Source organism: Cyclopterus lumpus, chromosome 22 (assembly GCF_009769545.1).
Source record: "Cyclopterus lumpus isolate fCycLum1 chromosome 22, fCycLum1.pri, whole genome shotgun sequence".
NCBI classification, from domain to species: Eukaryota; Metazoa; Chordata; class Actinopteri; order Perciformes; family Cyclopteridae; genus Cyclopterus; species Cyclopterus lumpus.
Window position 1 is genome coordinate 16,139,550 of NC_046987.1, and position 22,097 is coordinate 16,161,646.

Here is a 22,097-nt window from a genome sequence, read left to right on the forward strand (position 1 = left end):
GTTTGAATTAGCTCCTAAAATAATGTCTTAATCATCATATGTGATGACAAAACAACAACACATCTTATCACTTGTGATGTCAAAACAACAACAAAACCATGAAATGATCACCTAGAGCACATGCAGACTAGCATGGATGTAGCTCCAGTGTAAGAAGGGGTCCCCCCCCCCCCCCCCCATACACAACAACAGAGATTACTGAGGGATGCACCGCCTCCCCGTACTGGTGCGCGCTGGTGCCTGCCGCTGTCAAACGGCCCAAAACAAGACAGTACTACAGCGTAAAATGAGGGGAGACCGTCTGCATAATTCGGATATATTACTCTTTTTTTAACCGCTTAATTTGGCCAAAAGAAATATGATGCTTTACTAAATCTGTGTTTTGATAAATTATAATAATGTGTGGTATATTTTCTCACTTCCCCACCCCAACAGTTGTAATAGTATTCTGGACGCCCCTAAACATCAAGTGGTTTGCTCCGTTGCTATGCTATCTTGTGTAGACATTCTCCAGGGTGATGAAGAAGATGTAGTTAGTCGGCCTGAAAATACATAACGTCGTTCGTTCGATTTAAAACAAAAATTGTGTGAACCGGGGACGAAACTCACAATGGCCGGTATAAGGAGAGTTAACGGGAAACTATCGGGAATTAGCCCAGCTGTCAGGTAACGTCACTATCGAGTTAGAAACGCCTCGGTGAAGCTGTCAAGCTAACCTGGCTACCGTTAGCGCAAGACGATGTCCGTTATTCGTCGTCGTTTTAACGTCACATGTAACATTACCGGTTAACAGTAACGGCTAACGTTAGTAATGGAGGTCACACTGTGAGTAATTGCTCATTGGCTGGTTAACAACGCTAACGCTACATATATTAATTTAGCTAGCCCGGCCATAATACCCGTTCTTAGAAATTCCCCGCACGTCAGTGAAGTGTTTCTATTGCCAAAACCTAAAGCTAACAGTAACAGGTAACCTAATGGCAATTCATAACGAACTGCGCGGAATATGTGGGAAGAAACATTAACTTTTGCATTTCTCAAAACAAACGCTAATTATGACTAACCAAACTAATTTATTATTTGCCTAACTGTGCTGAAACAATGTCATAATTGTAAGATTGTATACGACATTATATTTTATGAAAAGAACAATGTCTTAGATTAGATTAGCGAGAACATGTTATTAATCTCTTGTGGGGAAACTCATTTGCCACCAAAAAGTCATACAGACATAAAAGATGCTCCCCATCGAAATGTGTGCATTAAAAAGACCTTCTGAGTCCCGAGGCTCACCGAATGAGCTTCTGAGTCCATTAAAAACACAACTTAACGCCTTATTGATCCTGTTTTTATCAGGTTTAGAAACCTGTAGCACTCATGAGATTTTTAACGTTAATGACCAAAAATACAAAAACAAAGTCCAACTTCTCGCAATTTCTGAGGTGGTTTGTTGTTATCAAACTATGAGATGTGATTGAACTCGCTGGAAACCGCAAGTGGGTTGGACAGTGTGTTGAGATTTCTGTCCAACTGCTGTTTCCAAGGTTAATAACTAACAAAGCCATAACTATATATAATACATATTTTTCCAGTTGCTGTCGCCTACGTCAGGTTCAGTCTCTGCTCTGTGAGGGAGGCATTGCCACTCCTGATGGCATCCTGTGCTCTCTCGGTACACTTTCTATCTTGATCTTTTATTAATTTGGTTATCTTGACTGGTTAACACTGCCAACTGTTAATGCTAAATGAAAAACATTGTTCTGAACAGATGGCGAATAAAACAATTAATATGGTAAATCCAAAACAGCCAATGAAAGAATACAAATGTGATTTTCAGGAATTGACAGCAGATATAATGTGGGGTGCACTGAGCTAGCAAAATACCTGTTCTATGGACTATATGGAAGAAATGCCCTGATTCTTCAACATGACCTAGATGAGTTTCCTGATGAAATGCTGGATGGTGAGTTCTTCCAAGTGTTGCTCACTACGTTTGTAATCATATTTCGGTGCTCGCTTTAGTTCGTATCCATTCTGACACATTGCTTGTCTGCCTTCCAGATGTAATCCTGCTTATCAAGGCAGATTGTGTCCATCTGTACTGCAACCCAATGAACTACAGTTACCTGTTGCCCTACGTGTCCCACTGGAGGAACCTGCATCTCTACTGCATGACAGAGGCGGAGGTTAGTGCTTCAGTCTTATCTGCCTTGTTGATTGCACTTCCTGTATGCTTCAGTTAGGAGCAGGAACTTTATCAAGAATATTTTGGCATGTGGATGTATCCATCTGGCTAAAATGTTAACCCTTGCCGGTTACTATTAATCTTTTCTGTCAACTTAAATGTTCCACCCTGTCTACACAGGCTGCACAGTGAAAGCAGCATATTCACTTTCATTAATGACACAGTGTGTTCTAGTTTTCACCAATGTACCTGTGAAGTGTGTGTGTGTGTGTCTCAGTCCCTTCAGGTAATGATTGCCATTGCTGACAATTGTAAATATGACCCTTTGCAGCAGTGTTTTTGATTGTTAATCCTGAGGTTAAGTCTTTTTTGTATTTGTCCTCCCTCCACACAAAGTATGAAGATGAAGAAGCAGCAGAAGAATTCAAAATTTCCAGTTTTGTCACAATGGTGCAGGACTGCTATCGTATTGGAGTACCTCACAGCTGCCAGGGTACATATCATCATGTTTAAATCTCCACATTCATTCATGACACGTGTGAAAGAGATAGTGAAATGTATTCATTTTTTAGATCTCGTTTCTCCAACAACACAGCTCAATGTTTGCTCTTTTTTCCGTTTAGGACACATCCAGAGGTTTGACATGTTTATGGTGGAAAAGTGGCCCCTGATTCAAGCATTTGCCCTGGAAGGCATTGGTAGAGGGAGCTTTTTCACCATGAAATACAAGGTACCTTCAACAGTGATGCAACATTGAAAGATATTTCATGTTAAAAATGTTTGTAGCACAACATTGTACTTGTGGTCCTACACTTCTTGTTTAAACTTGTTAAATATATTCCTGCCTTTCCAGCTAATGGACATGAGTGAGAATCTATGGCAGGTTTACAACAGACTCGACCCAGTGTCTCTGGATATTCTGCTCACAGAGGTAATACCAAGCTTCTTTTTCTATTTGCCATAATGTTCTGTTGCATGTTCATGTCCAGAAATCTATTTGGAATGATCAGTAATTTGTTTTTTAACAGCAGTTATTAATAAAAAAAGTTTATTATGAAAGTTAAGTTACATTATCCAACATTTCTTTTGGGCAGCTAATTAATCAGGCCGTCAGTTGAAGTATTATCAATTGATTTTGATAATTAAGTTTTAGTCAGTCATGAGTGACATTCAACTTTTCTTTATAGTCATATTTAGTATGTGAAGTTGTGACCATGGCCATTCAGTGTGATACTGTATCTACTCTAACCCTAGTGTTGTATTGTTAGGACTTGGTGAACTTTGAGAAGCAGTGGAGTAGCTTTTTCTCCAGCATGGACCTGGAGAGCCATCTGTCCATCTTGGAGCTATCTGAGGCTCAGGCAGGAGAGGTATGTTTATTACCATTTATGGGACTGGAGATGTCTGAATAATGCAGTTTGAAAATATGTCTGTGTAGTAGTCAGCTAAGTGCACTTGTGTCTGCATAAAGTGTATTCTCAATCCACAGGCATTCCGTACGTATTACTCTCATGGACTGATCTCAAGCAACATCACAGATAAAAGGTATGCTTTTTATTCAACAATGGCAAACTCTGAAATTCTATTAATTTGTTCATTAGTCTTGTGATTTCTAGAACAAAATTAAAATTAAATCGCTTTATCACATGTTTCTTATTTCAGTAAAAGTCAGCAGCCCTTCGTGTTGTTTGGAAAGCATTCGTCCTCAGAGGATTTGGAGGGTTATTCGTTCAACTTTGCCTCAGAGAGTCATCAGGTCCGCAACACAGGAGCTGAGGGGTCTGCAGCCAGACACATGGTGAGAAGCTTGAAATGGGAAACAGTATGATGAGAGCCAGCTAACTTTGTAAATCACGTGCATGATAGGATATCTATTATTGGCTTGGCATCTGCCAAAGTGGTTATTAGAGTAGAAGACCTGTCACTGTGGAAACTCATTACTTACTCCACTAAACATTTTACATAGGAAATAGTGGTTTGCTGCTACATTAATGCTCTGAATACCTTGTGTTGAAACTTCAGTGTTTTCTAAATCACATTGCTCAAGTAAAAAAAGGATAAGTGGCCTGCAGCACCACCTGGTGAAGGGATTTTGGTACAACTAGTGTTAAAAAATATCTTGAACATCTCGTCAGGAAACATGTGATGACTGACCCCGTGTCTCCTGTAAATATGAGATTTAGGTATATGTGCAGCATTTCTGTCTGTGTCATTTGTGAATTGGGAACATGCCATGACTATCAATCAAAAGAAACACTTTTTCTTGTCCATTTAGATTCTGCAGTGTGTGTCTCCCAAAGGACCCCTAGCCTGCTCTCGAACCTATTTCTTTGGGACCACCCACTCTCCATACCTTGGTGAGGTTTTACTGTGTGACTTTGCCTATTTCATATTAATTAACTGCACATTTGTAAAGAATATCAGTTAAAAAATGTTTTAGGTTTTTTGTACATTATTGTCCTTTGCATCACATTTCAGAGGTAATCCTGCTGCAGAGCATCGTTTATGTACACAGAAGCACCTACTAACCCTCAGAAGTGCTCGTGTGAAATGTTGCTGTGTGTTGAGTTAAATGTCGGGTCCAGAACATGCTTGGCTTGCCTGGGGTTAACTGTAATATGAGAAGCCCTTATTTGTATCAGTTAGTATATCATTTGTTTATTTCATCCACAGGAAATCAAAACACAGAGAAAAAGAGAACAGACGTCTTGTAAGTGATTTAGTTTGGGATCTCACGGTCAATATTCTCTTCCCTGTAAGTTATTGTTTGGCTATTGTTCAATGTAACAGAACGTCACAATGAAAGAGCTTTTTTCTTTTTTCAGACTTTTGTCACAGATCTATTCGGCTGCTGTTCAAGCAGTCCTGTCAGGAATCAAATGCTACTCCTTTACCTCCAGCGCTACCAAGGTAAGAAAGACAAGAGCCTTTATTGTAACATGTATCCTTCAGAATAACATGCACAGTTTCTCATTAAGGCATGTTTATTATCCCAGGCCAAGGATGTAGCAGAGAACACGTTTCTAGTGGCTTTGGACTCAATGAATTTAAGTCGGTACCGGAGTTCTCTCAGGTACAGCTTGATTTCAATTTTTTCACTGTCACCCTTTCTGTGAGACTTTTAGCCAAGAGGAAATGTCATGTATTTGTTTGAATTGGTTTGATTCGATTTTCTTTGTTCAGGTCCAAATGTGAATTCAGCATACAAGCAGTGAATATGCAAGGAAGGTGGGTGTTACCTAGTTCTTCATTTGCAACTCGTGGAAACATTCATTAGTCTTCGGGAAAAACATCGATACTTTCTTGAAAACCTTTTTGTAAATTTAGAATTTCAGAACCTGTTTTCATTTTGTTTTCAGGATCATTCCTCTGACTGATAAAGACAGCCGTTACGTAGTAAAAACAGTAAGTTAGAGAAGCAAATGCATTTGTTTCCCTTTTTAAAAAGCATGTTCTTTTCTTCATCTAACTAATTTAACTTTTGTTTCAAGGCCTCCATGAATGTCCATGACATTCCAGACCTGCAGTGGGACGGGGGCGACCTGGGCTCTGTGGTCTTCTCTGAATCATTCTTGGAGTCCAGCATCAACATTCAACAGAAAGGTTCAATACTGATTAAGTCTAATTAGAATGGATTGCTGAGTGATTCCTGAAAGGACATTTGAGTTACACACTGTAATAAATACAGTGACAAATTAGGTCACTGTAAAAAGAAAAAGGCAGACGTTATTTTGAGCACGAGTATAAAAAATCTTTTTCTTTCTGTTTTCTTGCTCTGAGAATCATATTTGTAATTAATCTTCCTTGTTTGTCATTCTTTGACTTTGTTGTTTGTGCTTCATTTCAAACAAGTCTGTTTCCTCTCCTGCAGATGGCACTGTGTCCTCAGACAGCTGCTACACCATCCTGACTACAACTGTGCCTCGATACGCCTGCTGGCTGGTATGTGTGTTTGGAGTTTTTTAGTCTAGGTTTTTTTTTTTACAGTTTAAGTTTTACAAAATCGCACATCTCAGTCTTCTTCTTTCCAGAAAACAAGTTCTCTCATCCTTAGTTTAAGAATACACCATTTTATTTCCCCCCAGCATTGTTTGTCAGAAGTCTTATGGTCATATTGTTTTCAGATGGAATCTGATTTCAAGCAATCTGAGCAAGCCCAACATCTTGCAAAGGTAAGTTCAGAAGCTTCATGTGTCCACTGCAGTGTATGACTACTAGATCATGTATGTGTGAACATGTGACCTCATCACTTACAGTATGTGTCTCCAACAGAAAGAGGAAGGCACTTGTCTGGGAACTGCTCTGACTGCACCAGATGCTGCATATGTGTTCTCCAGCAGCCAGCTCTCCACACCTGAAGAAGGTGACACTCTCCAGTAATATTGACATTTCTGACATGTGGTCTATATTTATATATGGTAACAATGCTGCCGTATAACCTTTGATTCATAGATTACTAACTTAGCCTGGAATTAATTGTCAAAGTCAACCTGTCGCATTTCAAACAAAAATGAAATTCTGTGAATCAACTAAATAGACTTTTAATCAATGCTTTATTCACAGTATTTAATTTCAAATGTGACAGCACATGTACAATATATATTGTGTTTATTTATTCTTACCTTGTTATGTGACAAAGAGTCGTGATTCTGCCTAACTTTTTATATTTCTTCAAAATGTTAATCATAGGAAAAATCATTTTCCTCTCTGAGGGACTCCTGTTTATCCATTCTCAATATGGGAGCATTACACTGTCCAAGGATCACATCAGCACCATCAAGTTCTATGATCCGGTAATATTCACATGTTATGACACATGTATGATCACATATATATTTTTCTGCACAAGTTCTGTTTTGTTGTTACATAGTACATTCATGATTTAACTGGGATAAAACACAATAACATAAATCCATACGCAGTTGAATTTCTGGTTCCAACCTGTGTATGATTTATGTGTTATGTCTTAATACCAGGACTCCAGCGCTGTGGCATCTCTCCTCGTGGAGTATGACAGCAGCCTGCTCCCCAACCTTCCGTTCCCTCTCCACAGCGCCGACCACTGTCTGGTGTTTGCTCTTCAGCCCAGGTCTAAGAGCCACAGGGCCTTCTATTCCAAGGTAAAACCGTAAGCCAGTGACCTCTGACAGGGTTTGAGATTCAACATTCAGATGATTCAGTCTCCCATCATGCCTGTGTAATATCTTTCAAAAGGAGCCAGCTGCCATCTGTCTACAGTAGCCCAGAACAGACAAACCAAACACTGGCTATATAGAGGGCCTTTTGTGATTTCCTTTTTGTGCGTCGGCCACCGTCGTTCTCCTACACACTTCACAGGAGAATTTTCAGTTGGTTGCAATATGCAGCCTCACGCCTAGATGCCACCAAATCATATACACTAGACTCTTAAGTGTTCAAAATAACATGGTAATATTATCAAATGGTCTTTTTAGGTGTGTGTGTGTATATATATATATATATATATATATATATATATATATATATATATATATATATATATATATATATATAGTCACATTTTTAAGGGATCTTGAGTTGTGGATGAAATATAGGATAAGATTTAGTTTTTTGTGTTGGTTCAATGTGAAACGAGCCATCTTCTTCATCATTTTATGCTCATTAAAGATACAGCTGCAGTTATCTGAACCTTAATCTCTTGGTTTCAGGTTTTGTCAGTGTGGCGAAAATCTGAATCTGGACTTAATCTGCAAATGGTGGACCAAAAGCACCTGACCTGGAACCAGAAAACCATGTAAGACAACTTTTATAGCTTTTAGTTACAATTAGTTATCTGTATGCTAGATTCCATCATACATTCCTTGGAGTATGGAAAGTAAGCAGTTTGTCCTTGAAATATCACACATTTAGAAAATGGCTTTGATCTTATTTGATCCAATAAGGTCAATTCAATAAATACAATATTGTTTAAATTCAACCAATTTTGGACATATTTGAGTGTGTTTCACTGAACCCATTTCTCTTTATGTCACAAGATATTGATAATCCCATTGTTAACAAACTTTGTGATTCTGTAAAATAGCGAATCCGTCTTTTGATGCTATATACGGTCGGTATTGTAATACATTTTTCATTTCCTCTCAGGCACAACAGACTGCAGAAGCTCCATGACAGTCAGGAGCCACCAGTGGCCAAACGCAGGGGCAGCCTGAAGACTTCATACTCCCAGCTGCCAGAGCAGGAAATGTTAGTACACACTCGAGTCACTCAGTAGAGTAATGAAACCTGATGCTGGGTATTGCTCAATCACGTGTATGTCTTCCCAAAATAGCATGTTAAGCCTGTGTTTCTGGACACAGTGTTTTCATCTGTGGTGACCAATCCACACTTGAAAGGTCTTTTCTGCTGAGAGAAAATATATAAGATAATGACTCTTCCTTATCTGTCTGAGAATAAACGGTGCGCCCGCATATTCTTTCTTGCTATCGTAGCTGCAACAAAGACGACCACGTGCAAGGATACCTCGGCTTCTCGGTCTTCCCACATCTGTCTCCTCGTATAATTGGACATCCAACTGTTTTAAGCATTTGCATCCAAAATTAACATACCACAGTGCTTCTAAAAACGTGTCGCTCTCTTTTGCGAAATGTTTCATTCTAATTCTCATTTCTAAGCACTCTGTTCCAGTGTTGTGCTTTTATGTAAATGTAACTGCAGAAACTGTAACCAATAGGACGCGTTGGAAGGAAAGTCTTAGCTGTGAAACTGTAGTACGCCCTTTTGTCCTTTTTCTACCATGTTCAGTTCCCAAAATACTTGTTGCATCTACTCATGCCAGTCAGTTCTGACCCCATGTCGGTTTACTCATTCTTGTATTCTGGTCCACGCCAGGTTTCTTCAGCACTTTGCCTTGAGTAGTATCGGTCAGGAGCCCATTCTTTATGACCACCTGGGGGTGCTCTTCCCCTCTGCAGAGCTGAGGAATCCAGTCAACAGTCAGGGAGACAAGGTGAGCACATTGACTGAGGTGCAGCGGATCTTCCTCGTTTGAAAAATATGGACAAGAAAAAACATCCTTGGTTCCTTTTAAAGGATGCTTTGGCCTGTCACGCTTAATTTGGCTGAGCCAGTTCTAATCTCATATGGTCCTTTTTATGTGTGCAAAGGTTGTTATAACCATCATTACTGGATTACCGGGAAGCCATAAGAAAAGACTCTGCAATTTCCTGGTCCAGTTAAACAAGGAACATGGAAGGTGAGAGCGATTCCATCCAGCAAGGTTCCTTCAGTTTGCATTTTGTTTTTGTGACAGTGCTATTATTTCTACTCGTATATACAGTATGTTGTAGCTATTAGCAACACAAACATTAGAATTTGATTTTCCTTTCATCCGTACTGCAGGTGGGTGGTGTACAAGCCTGGTCCTGACAACTGTGAGGGCTTCTCAGCCTCTCACCTTCAGCAGTATTTGTCCAGCTTCCTGCAGAGCCATGGAGGCAAACACCGTCTGTTGGTGCTCTCACCTGGGTAAGAAAGCTGAGCTAAGCTAAAAGGAACCATTTATATGCCACAAATACTATCATTTTAAATGAATGTTATCTGACGTTTACTAACAATGTCATAGAACATGAACCAGATCTTAGACCTCATCAGTCTGACGGCACTTGAAGAAAACGTAAAAGAAAAGTAACTGAATTGATTTAGCGTTCATTGTCCGTGTGTGATGACTGGTTAATTTGTAAATATTTCTACTTGGACAGATACACAGATGTTCTGGATGTGGTCCAGGCTGTGCTTTTCCACCCTGACCCAGTTGTCCAAGCGCGTTTCACCATCGGCGCTGTCACTGCTTGTGTGGACCCCCTGGCCTCTTGCGTGGAGCACAGGTGACATTTCTTTCTCCAGCAGATTAATTAGGTCTCAACACGGCGGCTGTCTTAAAGGGGAGGAAAACAAAACGAGCTTTGACTGCCATAAAGAAATGTATATCAGATGAATTCATGCCCACTTACATCAAGCTGGTTGTTGTTTGACGAAATCGCACAATTTCTAACTGAAGTAGACAAAATTCCTGACTGATGGGATTTCCAAACGGACTAAAACCAGAAACCAAGTGAAATGTTATGGATCACAATAAGACCAAACAAAAACATCCTTTGTAACATGTGACTGCTGTTATCATTCTAGAATTTCAAAAATGTAAATGTTTACTCGAGCCCGATTTGACACTGGAATCTTAAAGAAGCGGATTTAGTTATTTTTCAGGGGATAAGCTAACGGCTCCCTTAGCCTGGAGCTAAGTGCAGTGTGTGCATGTGTGTAGAAAAAGGTTCTGAAGTTGTGTGTGTTTAAAATCATATCGCTTTCAACTGCAATATTTTGAACAGTCAGCATACTGGTATGACCCAATTGATGAAGGATGAGTAATTTAATTCTATTTTGCGCTGTTCCAAACACAACCAAATTAGTGACTCAGTCACAGTCCTGCAGCGGCTTCACAGTAAACGGCATCAATGACGCAGCTGTACACATTTGAATGAGCAGCTTCCTCAAGAATAAGACACCATGAATCCATACGAGTAGCGAGCGCTCACCGCCCGTAGACTTCAGATGTTGCTCTCACAAGCTTGAGACTTGCTCCTTCACTGAGGACGGCAGTTGCACTCAAACAGGATTTACAGCAATTCATTTGGTGACCCAGTTTCACAACAAATAACTCTGCAAATAACTCCTGCAGCACAGTCCGTCACTCTGCTATCTTTCCGTATGCTTAGCATTTTTTTTTTATTTTTTATAAACACCAAGAAAAGCTTTCATTCGTTCCTTGCACAGTTACCGGTCTCTATTTTTTGTTTTGTATGCAGCTAGCTAGACGTGGGTATTTTTTCTCTTTTTGTGCTAAATAGAGGCTACATATGCTGAACCACACCAGTTATAGAGCCGTAGATTCAATTCAACGATGTTTCTGAGTAACGTATGGACAGACGGACCCAGATGATGACAGACAGGGCCGGATGTTGGAGGTTTCCAGGACGAGGTTACATGACCCTTTTAGCTATTAAAACTCAAGGCTGGGTCCCTTTTACAGAGAGGATCAGTCCTACATTTAATCTCGCTCTCCTTTTGTTACAGGCTTTATATGTAGCTTACAGAGCTTCTCACTGTCGAAGATTGACTGAGCTGCTCCACACAATATGACATACCACTCCGGGTAATAGGCTGTTTTCCACTGCACAACCGAGCTGCGTTGGCCAGTGATACGTACATACAGATGAAGTCAGTCTAGAGGGTCTACTTTTTCCAATACGCTTGGAAAACTACTTTGACCGTCTTTTGGAACAGACCATTTATTTGAAAAGCTAGTGGGTGTTATAACAAATGTAATAATTAGATTCTGCACATTGCAGATTGCACATTGCACAGTCATGGTCTAGCTAGCTGAGCTTTAATAATACATCTTTTGTATCCTGTGCCGTACATATATTGAAATGTGTTTATAAAAGGTTTAGTTAGCAATGTGGTTAGCACTGACTTTTTCCATATGAGGCATCTTCAACCACCCCCTCCCATCACTGCCCGTTTCCATAGATTGTGTGCAGATCTGTGGTGCTAATTGGGAGTGGTTAGCCCAGTTTAGGCCTGACCTGCCTGTCAACCGCCTGCAGCATAGCCCCTCTAATCCCCCAGGTCCACATGTGTGACCAACACCCCCTCCTCAGTGAAGCTCATCAGTCCGTCATGATCCAATCTTTGTGATGAATGTAGACAGTTCATTACATCAGGACAGGAAAGATGAATGCCTTTCAAATTGCTGATCCCCCAGCCTGCAGGGGAGGGTCTGTGGTGGCCGCAGGGGGACTCGCCTCAGAGTCACGGTTATTCAGAAAGTGGTGTATAACACGGATCGATCTGAAAACTCAGGATGAATTATGTTAAGATTAAATGAGATTACAGAAAGCTTTTACATTGGTCAGTTGGCAGTCACAATTGTGATGTCATCCTATAATAAATGCCCCACAATTGATAAGCGGACTGCTAGCCAACAGCCTGTGAGTTATTGTTAGTGACGATATTGTGGAACAAGACAAGGGTTCAAATACACAGGGTTAATAATTAAATACATGTATTACCATTTGTATATCAATTACTCTCCATGTGATGACATTTCTTTTCTCCCTTTTTTATCAAAACGTCTATTTATGAACTCTCACACGACTCGTGCAATATAATCCAAGTCTCTTTTTTCCGGGAAAAATGTGTATTTAAATGTGTATTTAACTTAAACTTGTCTGTCTCTGCAGGTTTGCATTTCCTAAACTGTTGGAGCAGTGCAGCCAAGGTAAGTCCTGTCTGTTGAGAAGTTTCCCAACAACAAAATACATTGAGGATAAACTTTGAATACTCAGCAAACATCATTTTGACGTTCATTGTGTAATGCTGCTTTAGAAGCTGTACAGCATATCCGTTCCAAACGTTTACTGTGTTCTCTATCCTTTTTTCAAACTAAGTCAGAGGAGAAGTTGTACATTTATGACAAAAATAATACTCTCACATCACAGTAAATTAGCAAATCCAAAACTAACACCAAGTGAAGAAGAAATATATTATATATGTGAAACAACGCTTTTGTTGTTGGCTTCTTTTTTTTTTTACTTGTGAAATGTGTTGTGGTGCCATTCACCCAGCAGGACCTCTGTTCAATTGGGATCTAAATACTGAGAAGTTCTAAGTACGTTAACATTTGATCATAATATTACCCACCGTGACATTATTCTCTGCCACAAAAGTTGTTTAAATAGTTTTACAGATCGTGTAATATGAAAACCTAAAGGGTCAACCGGTAATAGGCTCAGCACCCGTTGCCCCAAACATCACTTAATGTTTGACAGCCCACAGATTACATTCCATCTTGTATTCCGACCTGACATATTGAAGAAGAGTCTGGCTGTCTCATCATTATTTAGTATACCTTTTTTATCCCTTACTTATTGTTTTTAAGTAATGCAAAAGCCAATTTCCTTAAATAAATGTAGCTTGCAGGTACAACACGGCAGCAGTAGTGCACAAAAAAAAACCTAGTGTGAAATATGGTATTCCTACATGATTTTGTATTTCCAGTTCATCCTGGAATTCATATTCCCTTTTTTCGCGCCTCGTATGTCAGGTATTGTGAGTACAGTGGTGTTCACCGGGCTGACAGCAGAGCAGAAGCACCCTCTCATGCAGCATGTTCAGCAGTTGGTACGCTCCGCCAACCCCACCGCTGCCTTCATACTGGCAGAGAGAGGAGCTGTCACCAGGTAGGCGCCCGCAGAATCATGATCAATGCCGCAAACAGTCATTTAACTGCATTTATCTTTGCTTAAAACATTCTAAATCTATATTTGAATCTGTTGGCACAGTTAGAGCAGTAATGTGTCATGAACAGTTCCCCGTGCATGCTGTACTTTGAGTAAATCATTTTGTAATTAAAAGCCCGTTATGTATTTCAGAGGTTTTTGTAATTATTTGCAAAGTGAAGTGTTTTTGTTTTTGTGTTTTCTTTTTATCAATTAGGAATGAAGATGTGAATCTGATATTTTTGGATAGCAGCTTCAGTGAGCCACAGATGCTGAGAGCACGTTACGTCCTCTACCCTGGATGGTAAGACCCTCACCCTATGTACCTCTTAACGAGTTGTGATCCCCGCTTGTCCTCCCGTGTCCACACACTGAGCGACAGATTGCCGCCGCAATCCCTCCCTGCAGGTTAATTGCCACTCGGCTGCTGTGGTGGGGGTATCGGCCTGTAAAGCCCCTCGGGGCATCTTGTGTTCTATCCCAGGCTGCCTCGTGGCAGCACAGTAACAAGCTGTTGGCCATGCAGTTGCCATGTACACAGACGGGGGTCTCCTTCCCTTTGGGCCAGGTCCATTCAGATCTCATGCCCCAGTTGTCAGCCTAATATGAACCTCTGCTAAATCCTCCCCTCAGACCATACACTGGATAAAACTGGCCAGAGTCTGGCCCTTTGGAGTTACTGATCTTTGAGCTTTATTTAGTGAGTGTGTTCTTCTTCCTACACGTCCTAACCCTTCCTGACCAAGACAAGAATCTTTTTCACCTGCCGATGAGAGTATCTACGTTTACAGATTCCTCGTCCTCTTCCACAGTTTTACCAGCGATTCACAAACACTGGCCTCTTTCATGTGGGCAGCTGGTAGAGCAAACAACTTTCCAGCCAAAGACAAAATGTAGCACAAACATTTGGCCTGCTCTCCACTTAACTTTCTCACCATTTGTGTAATGTGCAATGTATTTCAGGTGCAAGGGGCGCTTCATCTCCGGTTGTGGGTCTCTGGTCCTCACCCAGCAGCGCGTGGCTTTCAACCGCCCCCTAGAGAGGCCTCTATTTGTCACCCGCTGTAAAGGTGAGACGGAGAGGCTCTCTCTCTCTCTCTCTCTCTCTCTCTCTCTCTCTCTCTCTCTCTCTCTCTCTCTCTCTCTCTCTCTCCCCTCCCCCCCCCCCTTTTTCTTTTGACTCTTACACGTGACAGGAGCTCCAGATATGAGCTGGCAGGGTTTGATGATGATTACATAAGCCGACCTTTCTCTCCAAATATGGAGACAACTGGGGTCTCAAAGTAATTGTCCGCTGTTGCTGCAAAACAATCTGTATTCCCAAAGGATGCACTTGCTGCCAATTTTGCTTTGGAAGTAAAATGATCATTTTAATTAATATTTAATAACACAGTTCTAATTGCTGAAAATGTCATTGCTTTTCTCTAGCACTCAAGGCATCACTAAGCCCAAGCCCCTTCCGAGGAAACGTGTACAATGTTTGGGGAAAAGTCCGATTTTCTGGTAGGAATGACTCATTTTCTTTTAATTTTTGCCTTCAAAAATACATTGCCACTTTTCCTGACTTTTGACATTTTCAGATTATATTTTGAATTCCAGAGAACTTGCTTTTTTGTTAAGCACTGCTAAACAAATGTGACTTTTTTCATCGGTAAATATTTGACCTGCATTTGCATTTCCCAGTTTTGGGAATTATTAGAGAAAAGGTTGCCCTCAAGGCAGGCAAGAAGCTCCTGACGGTAGGAATATTGCTCGGTTGTTGTTTGGTGTTTAGAATTCAGCTCATAGTCCATCGGTTTGGTTTCCTCCGTATAGTTTTCCCACTCTTTTTCTCATCTGAGGACCTGTGTTGAGTTGTTGCATGAGGAGAGAGTGCAGGTGCCTGTGAGGAGGAGACGTGCAGAGAATGTGTAGATATTCGTCGCGATGGGAAGATACAGTAGTACGGAACGAATGTGGAGGCTGTACCATCCTTATCCTCACATTTCCTTGATGTCAAGTGTGTATTACAGTCCCTGTTTTCAGGGTAGTGTATCATTTACATCACGTTATATTTAGTTGTTTTACTTTATTTCACTTGTTGTATGTAGCTGTTGAACATTCAGTACATATTTCACATTGAGCGAGAACGTATTTGACGTGTTTTGATCTTTTCCTTTTTGCCACACACGTGAGTTCTGAGTCGTTTTTGGGAACGGAGAGGCTGGATGGATGTTAAAACATTAACGCCCCACCAGCATGCTGTTACCATATAAAGCTGCTGTCGCAGGTGTTGAACAAGGTGTGAAGTGTATGTGCCCCTTCATCTCTGGAACCTCCAGACTCAGACAAGCTGATGGAGGTGAGCTACAACACATTGAGCGGGAGCCTCAGCATCGTCCCAGACCACAGCGCTGACCCTCTGACCCCGGGCCCCGGAGAGACCAACGCGTCCTGCGTCCTGATCTTTGATGGCGTCGGCCTCACTGAGGACGGACTGAAGGACTGGCTCAGGCTGTGTGCCAAGCAGGTAGGCATTTAAACTGCATTGCTGTTGTGGAATGGCAAAAAAACACCTTGAGACTCAGATTTTTTTCTTTCTGATCAACATAAAGCTGCGTACTGTATGAGAAAATAAATTGTGTAATCACAAGGCTGATATTTCTCTTTGGTGTTTACAGAGGCAGAAAAAGAAACCTAAGAAGACTAAAAACAGCCTTTCACCACAAGAAATCAAGAGCATACACGTAAGCGTGTTTATATTAATAATTATAGATAGTATATTATCATTTAATCATTACCACTGGTAGAATGTTGTGTGGACAGGACATTGAAGCTACTCTGTGGAATTGTGTCCACTTGAGCTAACGCCTGCTTTGTTTGTAAGTATATCGAATAACTAGTATGCACACAATGCACGTATGCACTTTCCCGCTGCTGGCATCATGCTTGGTGGCTGTAAGAAATTCAGCAAGCAGCAAAAGTTGACTTCTAGTTGATGTATCAATCTGGATCTGAATGCAGGTTTCAAAATATCCCCAAAAATCGTGCTTTTTGCAAATATGTGGAATGAAATGCACCGAGACATTTTGTTAGGCCCTGCGGATACATGGACATGATTACTTTGTGACAAACAATGAGTGTAAACATAGCTGTTTGCTCACAATAAAACTCCACAGCAAGAGGTAAAAGATTATGAAACCATTGATGCTGTACAAGCAGGGAGATTTTCATTATCTTCAGACTGTTATGGACGTGGGCTTGTTTCAGACAAAAACGTCAGGCGTTAAGTTGAGCAGTCGAACACTTGAGCCGATGTTGGCAGTTCCTTTTTAGGGAGTCCCCACAGCTATTTAGTCTGAAAACCTTTGACTTTACTTGATATTATATGTTTCTGTGCAGGTGACCAGGCACCTGGACCGACTCCCACAAGGCTACTTCTACAACGGTCATAAATATGTTGACATCTTTGGAGAAAAACTGAACTTCCATCCCTGTATCCTTATCATGGTGGTCACTGTCTATTGTGGAACCTCAACCACAGCCTCAAATACCAGAGATCTTTTTCATATTCCAAATATTAAAAACAAAACCATACTGCATACAGTCTATGTGAATTACAGATTAGGTAATACAAATCAAGGTCTGTGTTTGATAAGTCATAGGAACATTTATTTAAAGTTTCTATCTATATTTAATGTCCTGTCTGTGGTGATTGTGCTGCTGTTTCCCTTACATTGCCGTTACCAGACATGGAAGACTTTATCACGGAGTACCTCGCCGAGGCCAACCAAGAGGTCGAGCTATTCAACCGTCAGCTGGAGCTGCAGGGACAGCCTGACCTGTTTGATCCGTGATAGAATCTGCCCGTATGTCCACTGCCTCCATTGGTCTTATTTGAACTCTTAAGGGAACCACTGTGGGAGGGATAGGGAGGGCACAGGGCTCATGCACTGAACACTCTGCCAGAATGGTCAATGTGTGGTCGCACCACATGAAGCTGCTGCTAGAAGCCCATTCATTATTGACGTACTGAGTCACTTTGTTTCCTAATTTGGTGGCATTAAAAAGGTTGAGTGCAGATGAGCTTTTAAACAATTACATCACCCATAAATACAATAATAAGTAGGCATGGCAAGGCGGTTTGCCTTATTCCCTTCGGTAACACCACTAACTGTACAGTTAGCAGTTAGGCATCATATTTATCAAGTGAATGCGACACCTTAAATTAAGACCCGCTAGCCAAGAGATTAGAGTTGAGCACAACTGCGGACAAATCTGAAACATAACGCAACACAAGACTCCATCTTTAAACCAGTGCGATTACGCCACTAAGCCTGCAAGCGATGAGACTTTCACAATCGGGGGGAATTTCCGACCGCACGCTCCCGTCAGCCCTGTGCGTTTTCTGTTTATCACAGTTGGCAAATTAATGCCTCTATTTCTGGATAGGCATGGATGGCCGTGTGATTCTGGTGGGCTCCCCGGTGGGGTTTCTCAAGAATCGCTCCTCCTCTGTTGTCACCCAATCCACGGCCCACCTGTTATCTTGTCTCCGTGCCACGCTGCAAGCAGAGGGAGCGCTTGGCCATGAAGCTGTAAACATTAGACAGCCTGCTGGCTGCAGACAACTGATGGACAATGCCATTAATCACATAGCTAAACGCCATCCCAGTGCTTTATTTTAAGACTCATAAAGTGAATCTAATGAAATTGCAATAAAGCAGACCTCCGTCCTTGCAGCAAAGCGTTGTCGTTGCCAAACAGCTGAGGTCATCAAGTACACATTGAAGCACTGAGCTGACACTTCCAACATGACCTTAAAGCTCTCGATTCTGGTTATTTGTTTTTTTTATAATGCTGCTAGTTAACGGTGAGAAACCAGGGAGAAAGTTAAGCGAAGCCTCACGGCAGCCTGGTGTGGATCACTCATTCCATCATTTTGGTCAAAATGTTCATTTGTGGTGTCAACATAGTTTTTTATCTTTTTGGGTAGGACAAGGGGGGAAATGAGATAATCCTGGGAATGTTAGGGTTAACATGAGTTGAGCCTTTAGCGACGGGTTATAAGGCCTTGTATCAGCGTTGTGATGTCACACTAATATTCTATGCATGTCTTCCTCTCATCAGGGGTTTCCAAGTTAGTTCGGAAAGCCGTGGGGAATTTCCGCGGCAAAATCTGCGTCGTCATTTGTGCAGCTGCACATTTGGGCCGCGTGACACCACTTTGTGATATCTGCGTTTCAAAGTAAAAGCGCGGTAAACAAGTGGAGTTTTTAAAAGCTGAGGCGTGTAGGAACCCTGCTACAAGCTCGGGAGCTTTGACGGCTTTCATTCCTTACGGGGTCAGCAGTGTAGCATGAAGCCTAATCCACTAGTTTTGGGTGCTAACTTTGTCTCGACCAAATTAATTTTAGCGCACATAGAGTATGTGCATATGCTGCTGCTGCTACAACAGTACGATATATTGCATTGGCCTTTGTGCACTGTACCCCAAAAAATATAAAGAAACGGCCTGTATTCACCGAGTACGAGATTCTCACCGCGTCAGATAAGAGAGGAAGGGTGTTTCCGTTAAGAGGGTCATGTAATTCGTGCTTGCAGTGCTTGTTTTTTGGTTCCTATCTCGGATATTATTAGATCAGTGTTGCCTGTCACAGCGCTGGCTGTGTCGTGCTTTGCATGTCTGGCTATCGGCGCTGTCAACAGCCAGTAAAAAGAACCAATGATTTAGTTTTAGAGTGCTAACATCGTTAGGCAAGTTCTTTATTGTGATTCAAACAATCCTGAACCTGAACTCACCGACACTGCTGGCCCCATCCGTCCTCTCGGCGGAGTCCGCTTTGATCCAAACAAGCCATACCGTCTCATGCTAGATGTGCCACTGTCTTTTAGAAGCATAATACGATGCATAGAGTAGCACATGGCAGTGCAGTGTGCCTCCAACACGTATTACCCGGCATGTTCCGGCCAGCAACAGAGAGGAGGAGCTCACCCGAAGTTACTCATTCCTCTCTTTCACTCCTTCTCTTTTACCCTATAAAAGAAGTGCAATTGTACCTGGTGTTTTTATATATATATATATATATGGAACCTACAGTACCCTCAAGAAGCTCTTTAAGGACCGAGCTAACAAACGAGCTGCTAAATTCTCTGTCTCTCACAGCTTGTCCTCTGTGGTCCGCTGGATTCTGGCTTTGAGAGCTTGTCGCTCGCGAAACACCATAAATGACAACGTAATGCAGCAAACGGATTACAGTGTTATGCTGTTTAAAAAAAAAAAAAAAAAAAAAAAAAAAACTGGACCACGATAATACGTAACATTAATCCTTTGTTGACAAAATGATGACTGGTTGCTCTGTTGAAGGTTTCGGGGATGCACTCTGTTGTGAGCAACAGTTGCTGTGGACCTGAGGTTACGTAATACTGCAGAGAGTTCCCCAGATTGACAGGGAAATAGTTGCCAGGCTGACGTTTGGGAGACAGAAGGTTCCACAACTTTGAAACCTGCCGCACGCGCCAAAGAAGCAGGAAAGCGGAAACTATATTTGACCGAGAGATCAAAGGGGAGTCCTTAAAGAGCTGAGGGTTATGTAAGACGTTTGTGATATTTAAATGAAATTACCACTAACACGTATACAGTATACGACTACTACTACAAGTACGTCCACACTATTTTGCATGTGTTGAGATGTCACGTGAGTATGATACACGCGCGTATATTCCGACAAAATTGCCTTTCACCAGACTGGTACAACAAAGAGAAAATAATCACGTTTATTTTAAATATCTGCTGAGAAATTTGAATTACCTCGAACACGACAAATAGTATTTTTGTAAGACTGTGAATTGAGAATCCTAGACGCAAGCAAAACATCTTCTTTTAGGAAAGAAAAGAAACAAAAGTACTCAAAAGAGAATCCGATCGGTTGTGAGACGTCGGGTTTCTCCGATCCAGCAGTGCCTCGGCTCCGGCTAAGAGAAGCAGAGATTAAAGCTGCATTCAGAGCCTCCATCCCGCTCCCCGCCACACGGGTGCGAGGTGTTGTCCGGCGAGTGTTGGTGAAAGGAATCCATAGAGTTGTTCTTTAATGCAATGTGTTTTTACTAAGTGAGAGGGTAATGTAGGCGATGTCACACGAGGGGGGGAGGCCGCTGGAGGGCTCCGGGCGATTCAGGTATTCCTGCAAACTAACCAAAAAAGATGTTGGCACACGGGCTGGGTACCACTGAGAATACTGAAACTAGTACATGCTTCAATTGTATACGTACGACTATTTTTAACGTTGAGGTGCATTACTGTCAATGTATCCTTTTCACATCAATAACAGTATCTTAAATAATGGGAAATACAGATCTATTTTTGTATGCCCAGCCCTAGTTGGTACAGAAATCTTGACGTTTTGTATCAGAGTGCGAACAAAACAAAACGAGGATTGAGTTTGTTGGGTGACCCCCACTTATATTGCATAATGTGGGGGGGCCCCAAAGAGCCCTCCACAAGCCTCTCAGTGTGACCGCTACGCAGCCCTCTGGCAAACTGAGCACCTGGTGTCTTCATCCGGAGGCGAGTTACAGCTGCAGCTGAAGTTATAGGACAAAAACAAAGTTTGGTGTTAATTGGTTTTATATAAGGGTGGGGGGGGGGGGCTTTTGTTCTTTTCTAGTTTTGAAGATTGGCTCCGGTGTTCAAAAGGGCCAAATGCGTGGAATATATACACTTCTTGAAGAATTATTGGAGGCGGCGGCTTGGAAAATGTAATTGTGAACCGTCCAAAACATTCCTCAGGCCCTCGGGGGACTGCTGACACTAATTGTTTGAGCTTTTCTGTCCCATCGAGGTTCAGAGGGAATCACAGGCGCTTCACCCCCACAGTCCGCCCGGACGGAGAGAGGGATTTGCTCAGGTGTTCTTATTATTTCCTTCCCTGAGATTACACAAAGAGCCCGAGTGTTGCAGAAGAAGATGGGGGTGAAATTGTGGTTAATATCTTATGTCTGTAGCGACGTTATTGTTATCTGAGTCGAGTAACAGAAACGATTCCCTATCGACAGGCCGTCCAACGTAAACCGAAAAAATAACTCACTTCAAAAGTGCCAAACGGACTTCCACATTTAGTTTTGAGGTGCGAAAAACCGAATTGCATTTGCACAAAAACTACTGTAACTTCTGTTTTTTTCCTGTGACTGATGCTTTTTATAATCTAACTGTTGTTTCTATTGCACCACGTATACCATTAAATATTTATAAGGTGGATCTGTGTTTGTTCTTTTGTCCCTTAATGCAACAGTTAGATTTCAACCTTAAAAGGTCTGCATGCTCTTGCTCTACTCTGATTACCTTAGATGTCAGCGGCTCGGCCCAGAAGAGACAACAACATGCATCCGAACCCTGCAGCAGCACCCACTGAGGAGCTCTTTGTTATTGGGACTGGGAGACTAAACAGAAATACTACCCCTAGTCAGTGTGTGTGTGTGTGTGTGTGTGTGTGTGTGTGTGTGTGTGTGTGTGTGTGTGTGTGTGTGTGTGTGTGTGTGTGTGTGTGTGTGTGTGTGTGTGTGTGTGTGTGTGTGTGTGTGGCTATTAATGCACTTTGTGAAAATAGCAGCTGAAA

At 41.7% G+C, this 22,097-nt stretch overlaps 1 protein-coding gene across 2 annotated transcripts; it reads left to right on the top strand.

The window, feature by feature from the left end:
* The first annotated feature begins 493 nt into the window (after positions 1 to 493).
* c22h20orf194 (chromosome 22 C20orf194 homolog) lies at positions 494 to 21,122 on the top strand. 2 transcript variants are annotated; one of them, XM_034562971.1, is made up of 37 exons: positions 494 to 666; positions 1,593 to 1,672; positions 1,838 to 1,963; positions 2,062 to 2,186; positions 2,582 to 2,678; positions 2,809 to 2,915; positions 3,039 to 3,116; positions 3,454 to 3,555; positions 3,675 to 3,730; positions 3,848 to 3,983; positions 4,461 to 4,542; positions 4,859 to 4,895; positions 5,011 to 5,095; positions 5,182 to 5,258; positions 5,369 to 5,413; positions 5,545 to 5,590; positions 5,677 to 5,788; positions 6,057 to 6,127; positions 6,310 to 6,357; positions 6,458 to 6,548; positions 6,875 to 6,978; positions 7,162 to 7,305; positions 7,873 to 7,958; positions 8,309 to 8,410; positions 9,056 to 9,173; positions 9,331 to 9,419; positions 9,566 to 9,691; positions 9,925 to 10,050; positions 12,466 to 12,503; positions 13,329 to 13,464; positions 13,721 to 13,807; positions 14,467 to 14,573; positions 14,932 to 15,006; positions 15,825 to 16,012; positions 16,164 to 16,229; positions 16,885 to 16,978; positions 17,233 to 21,122. In XM_034562971.1, the coding sequence occupies exons 1-37, from the start codon at positions 611 to 613 to the stop codon at positions 17,337 to 17,339; spliced, it is 3,450 nt and encodes a 1,149-aa protein (XP_034418862.1). In that variant the 5' UTR covers positions 494 to 610; the 3' UTR covers positions 17,340 to 21,122. The 2 variants fall into 2 exon arrangements, with proteins under 2 accessions (XP_034418862.1, XP_034418863.1); XM_034562972.1 differs by lacking the exons at positions 13,329 to 13,464; positions 13,721 to 13,807; positions 14,467 to 14,573; ... (3 more) ...; positions 16,885 to 16,978; positions 17,233 to 21,122 and adding an exon at positions 12,600 to 13,255 and having other exon boundaries at positions 12,466 to 12,558.
* The last annotated feature ends 975 nt before the right edge of the window (positions 21,123 to 22,097 follow it).

Bases quoted from the DNA above. Each gene is read 5' to 3' on its own strand.
- c22h20orf194 (XM_034562971.1), top strand. From the start codon at position 611: ATGGCCGGTATAAGGAGAGTTAACGGGAAACTATCGGGAATTAGCCCA. The intron at 2,187-2,581 runs GTTAGTGCTTCA...CTCCACACAAAG, and splicing joins ACTGCATGACAGAGGCGGAG to TATGAAGATGAAGAAGCAGC. The intron at 4,896-5,010 runs GTAAGTGATTTA...TTCTTTTTTCAG, and splicing joins AAAAAGAGAACAGACGTCTT to ACTTTTGTCACAGATCTATT.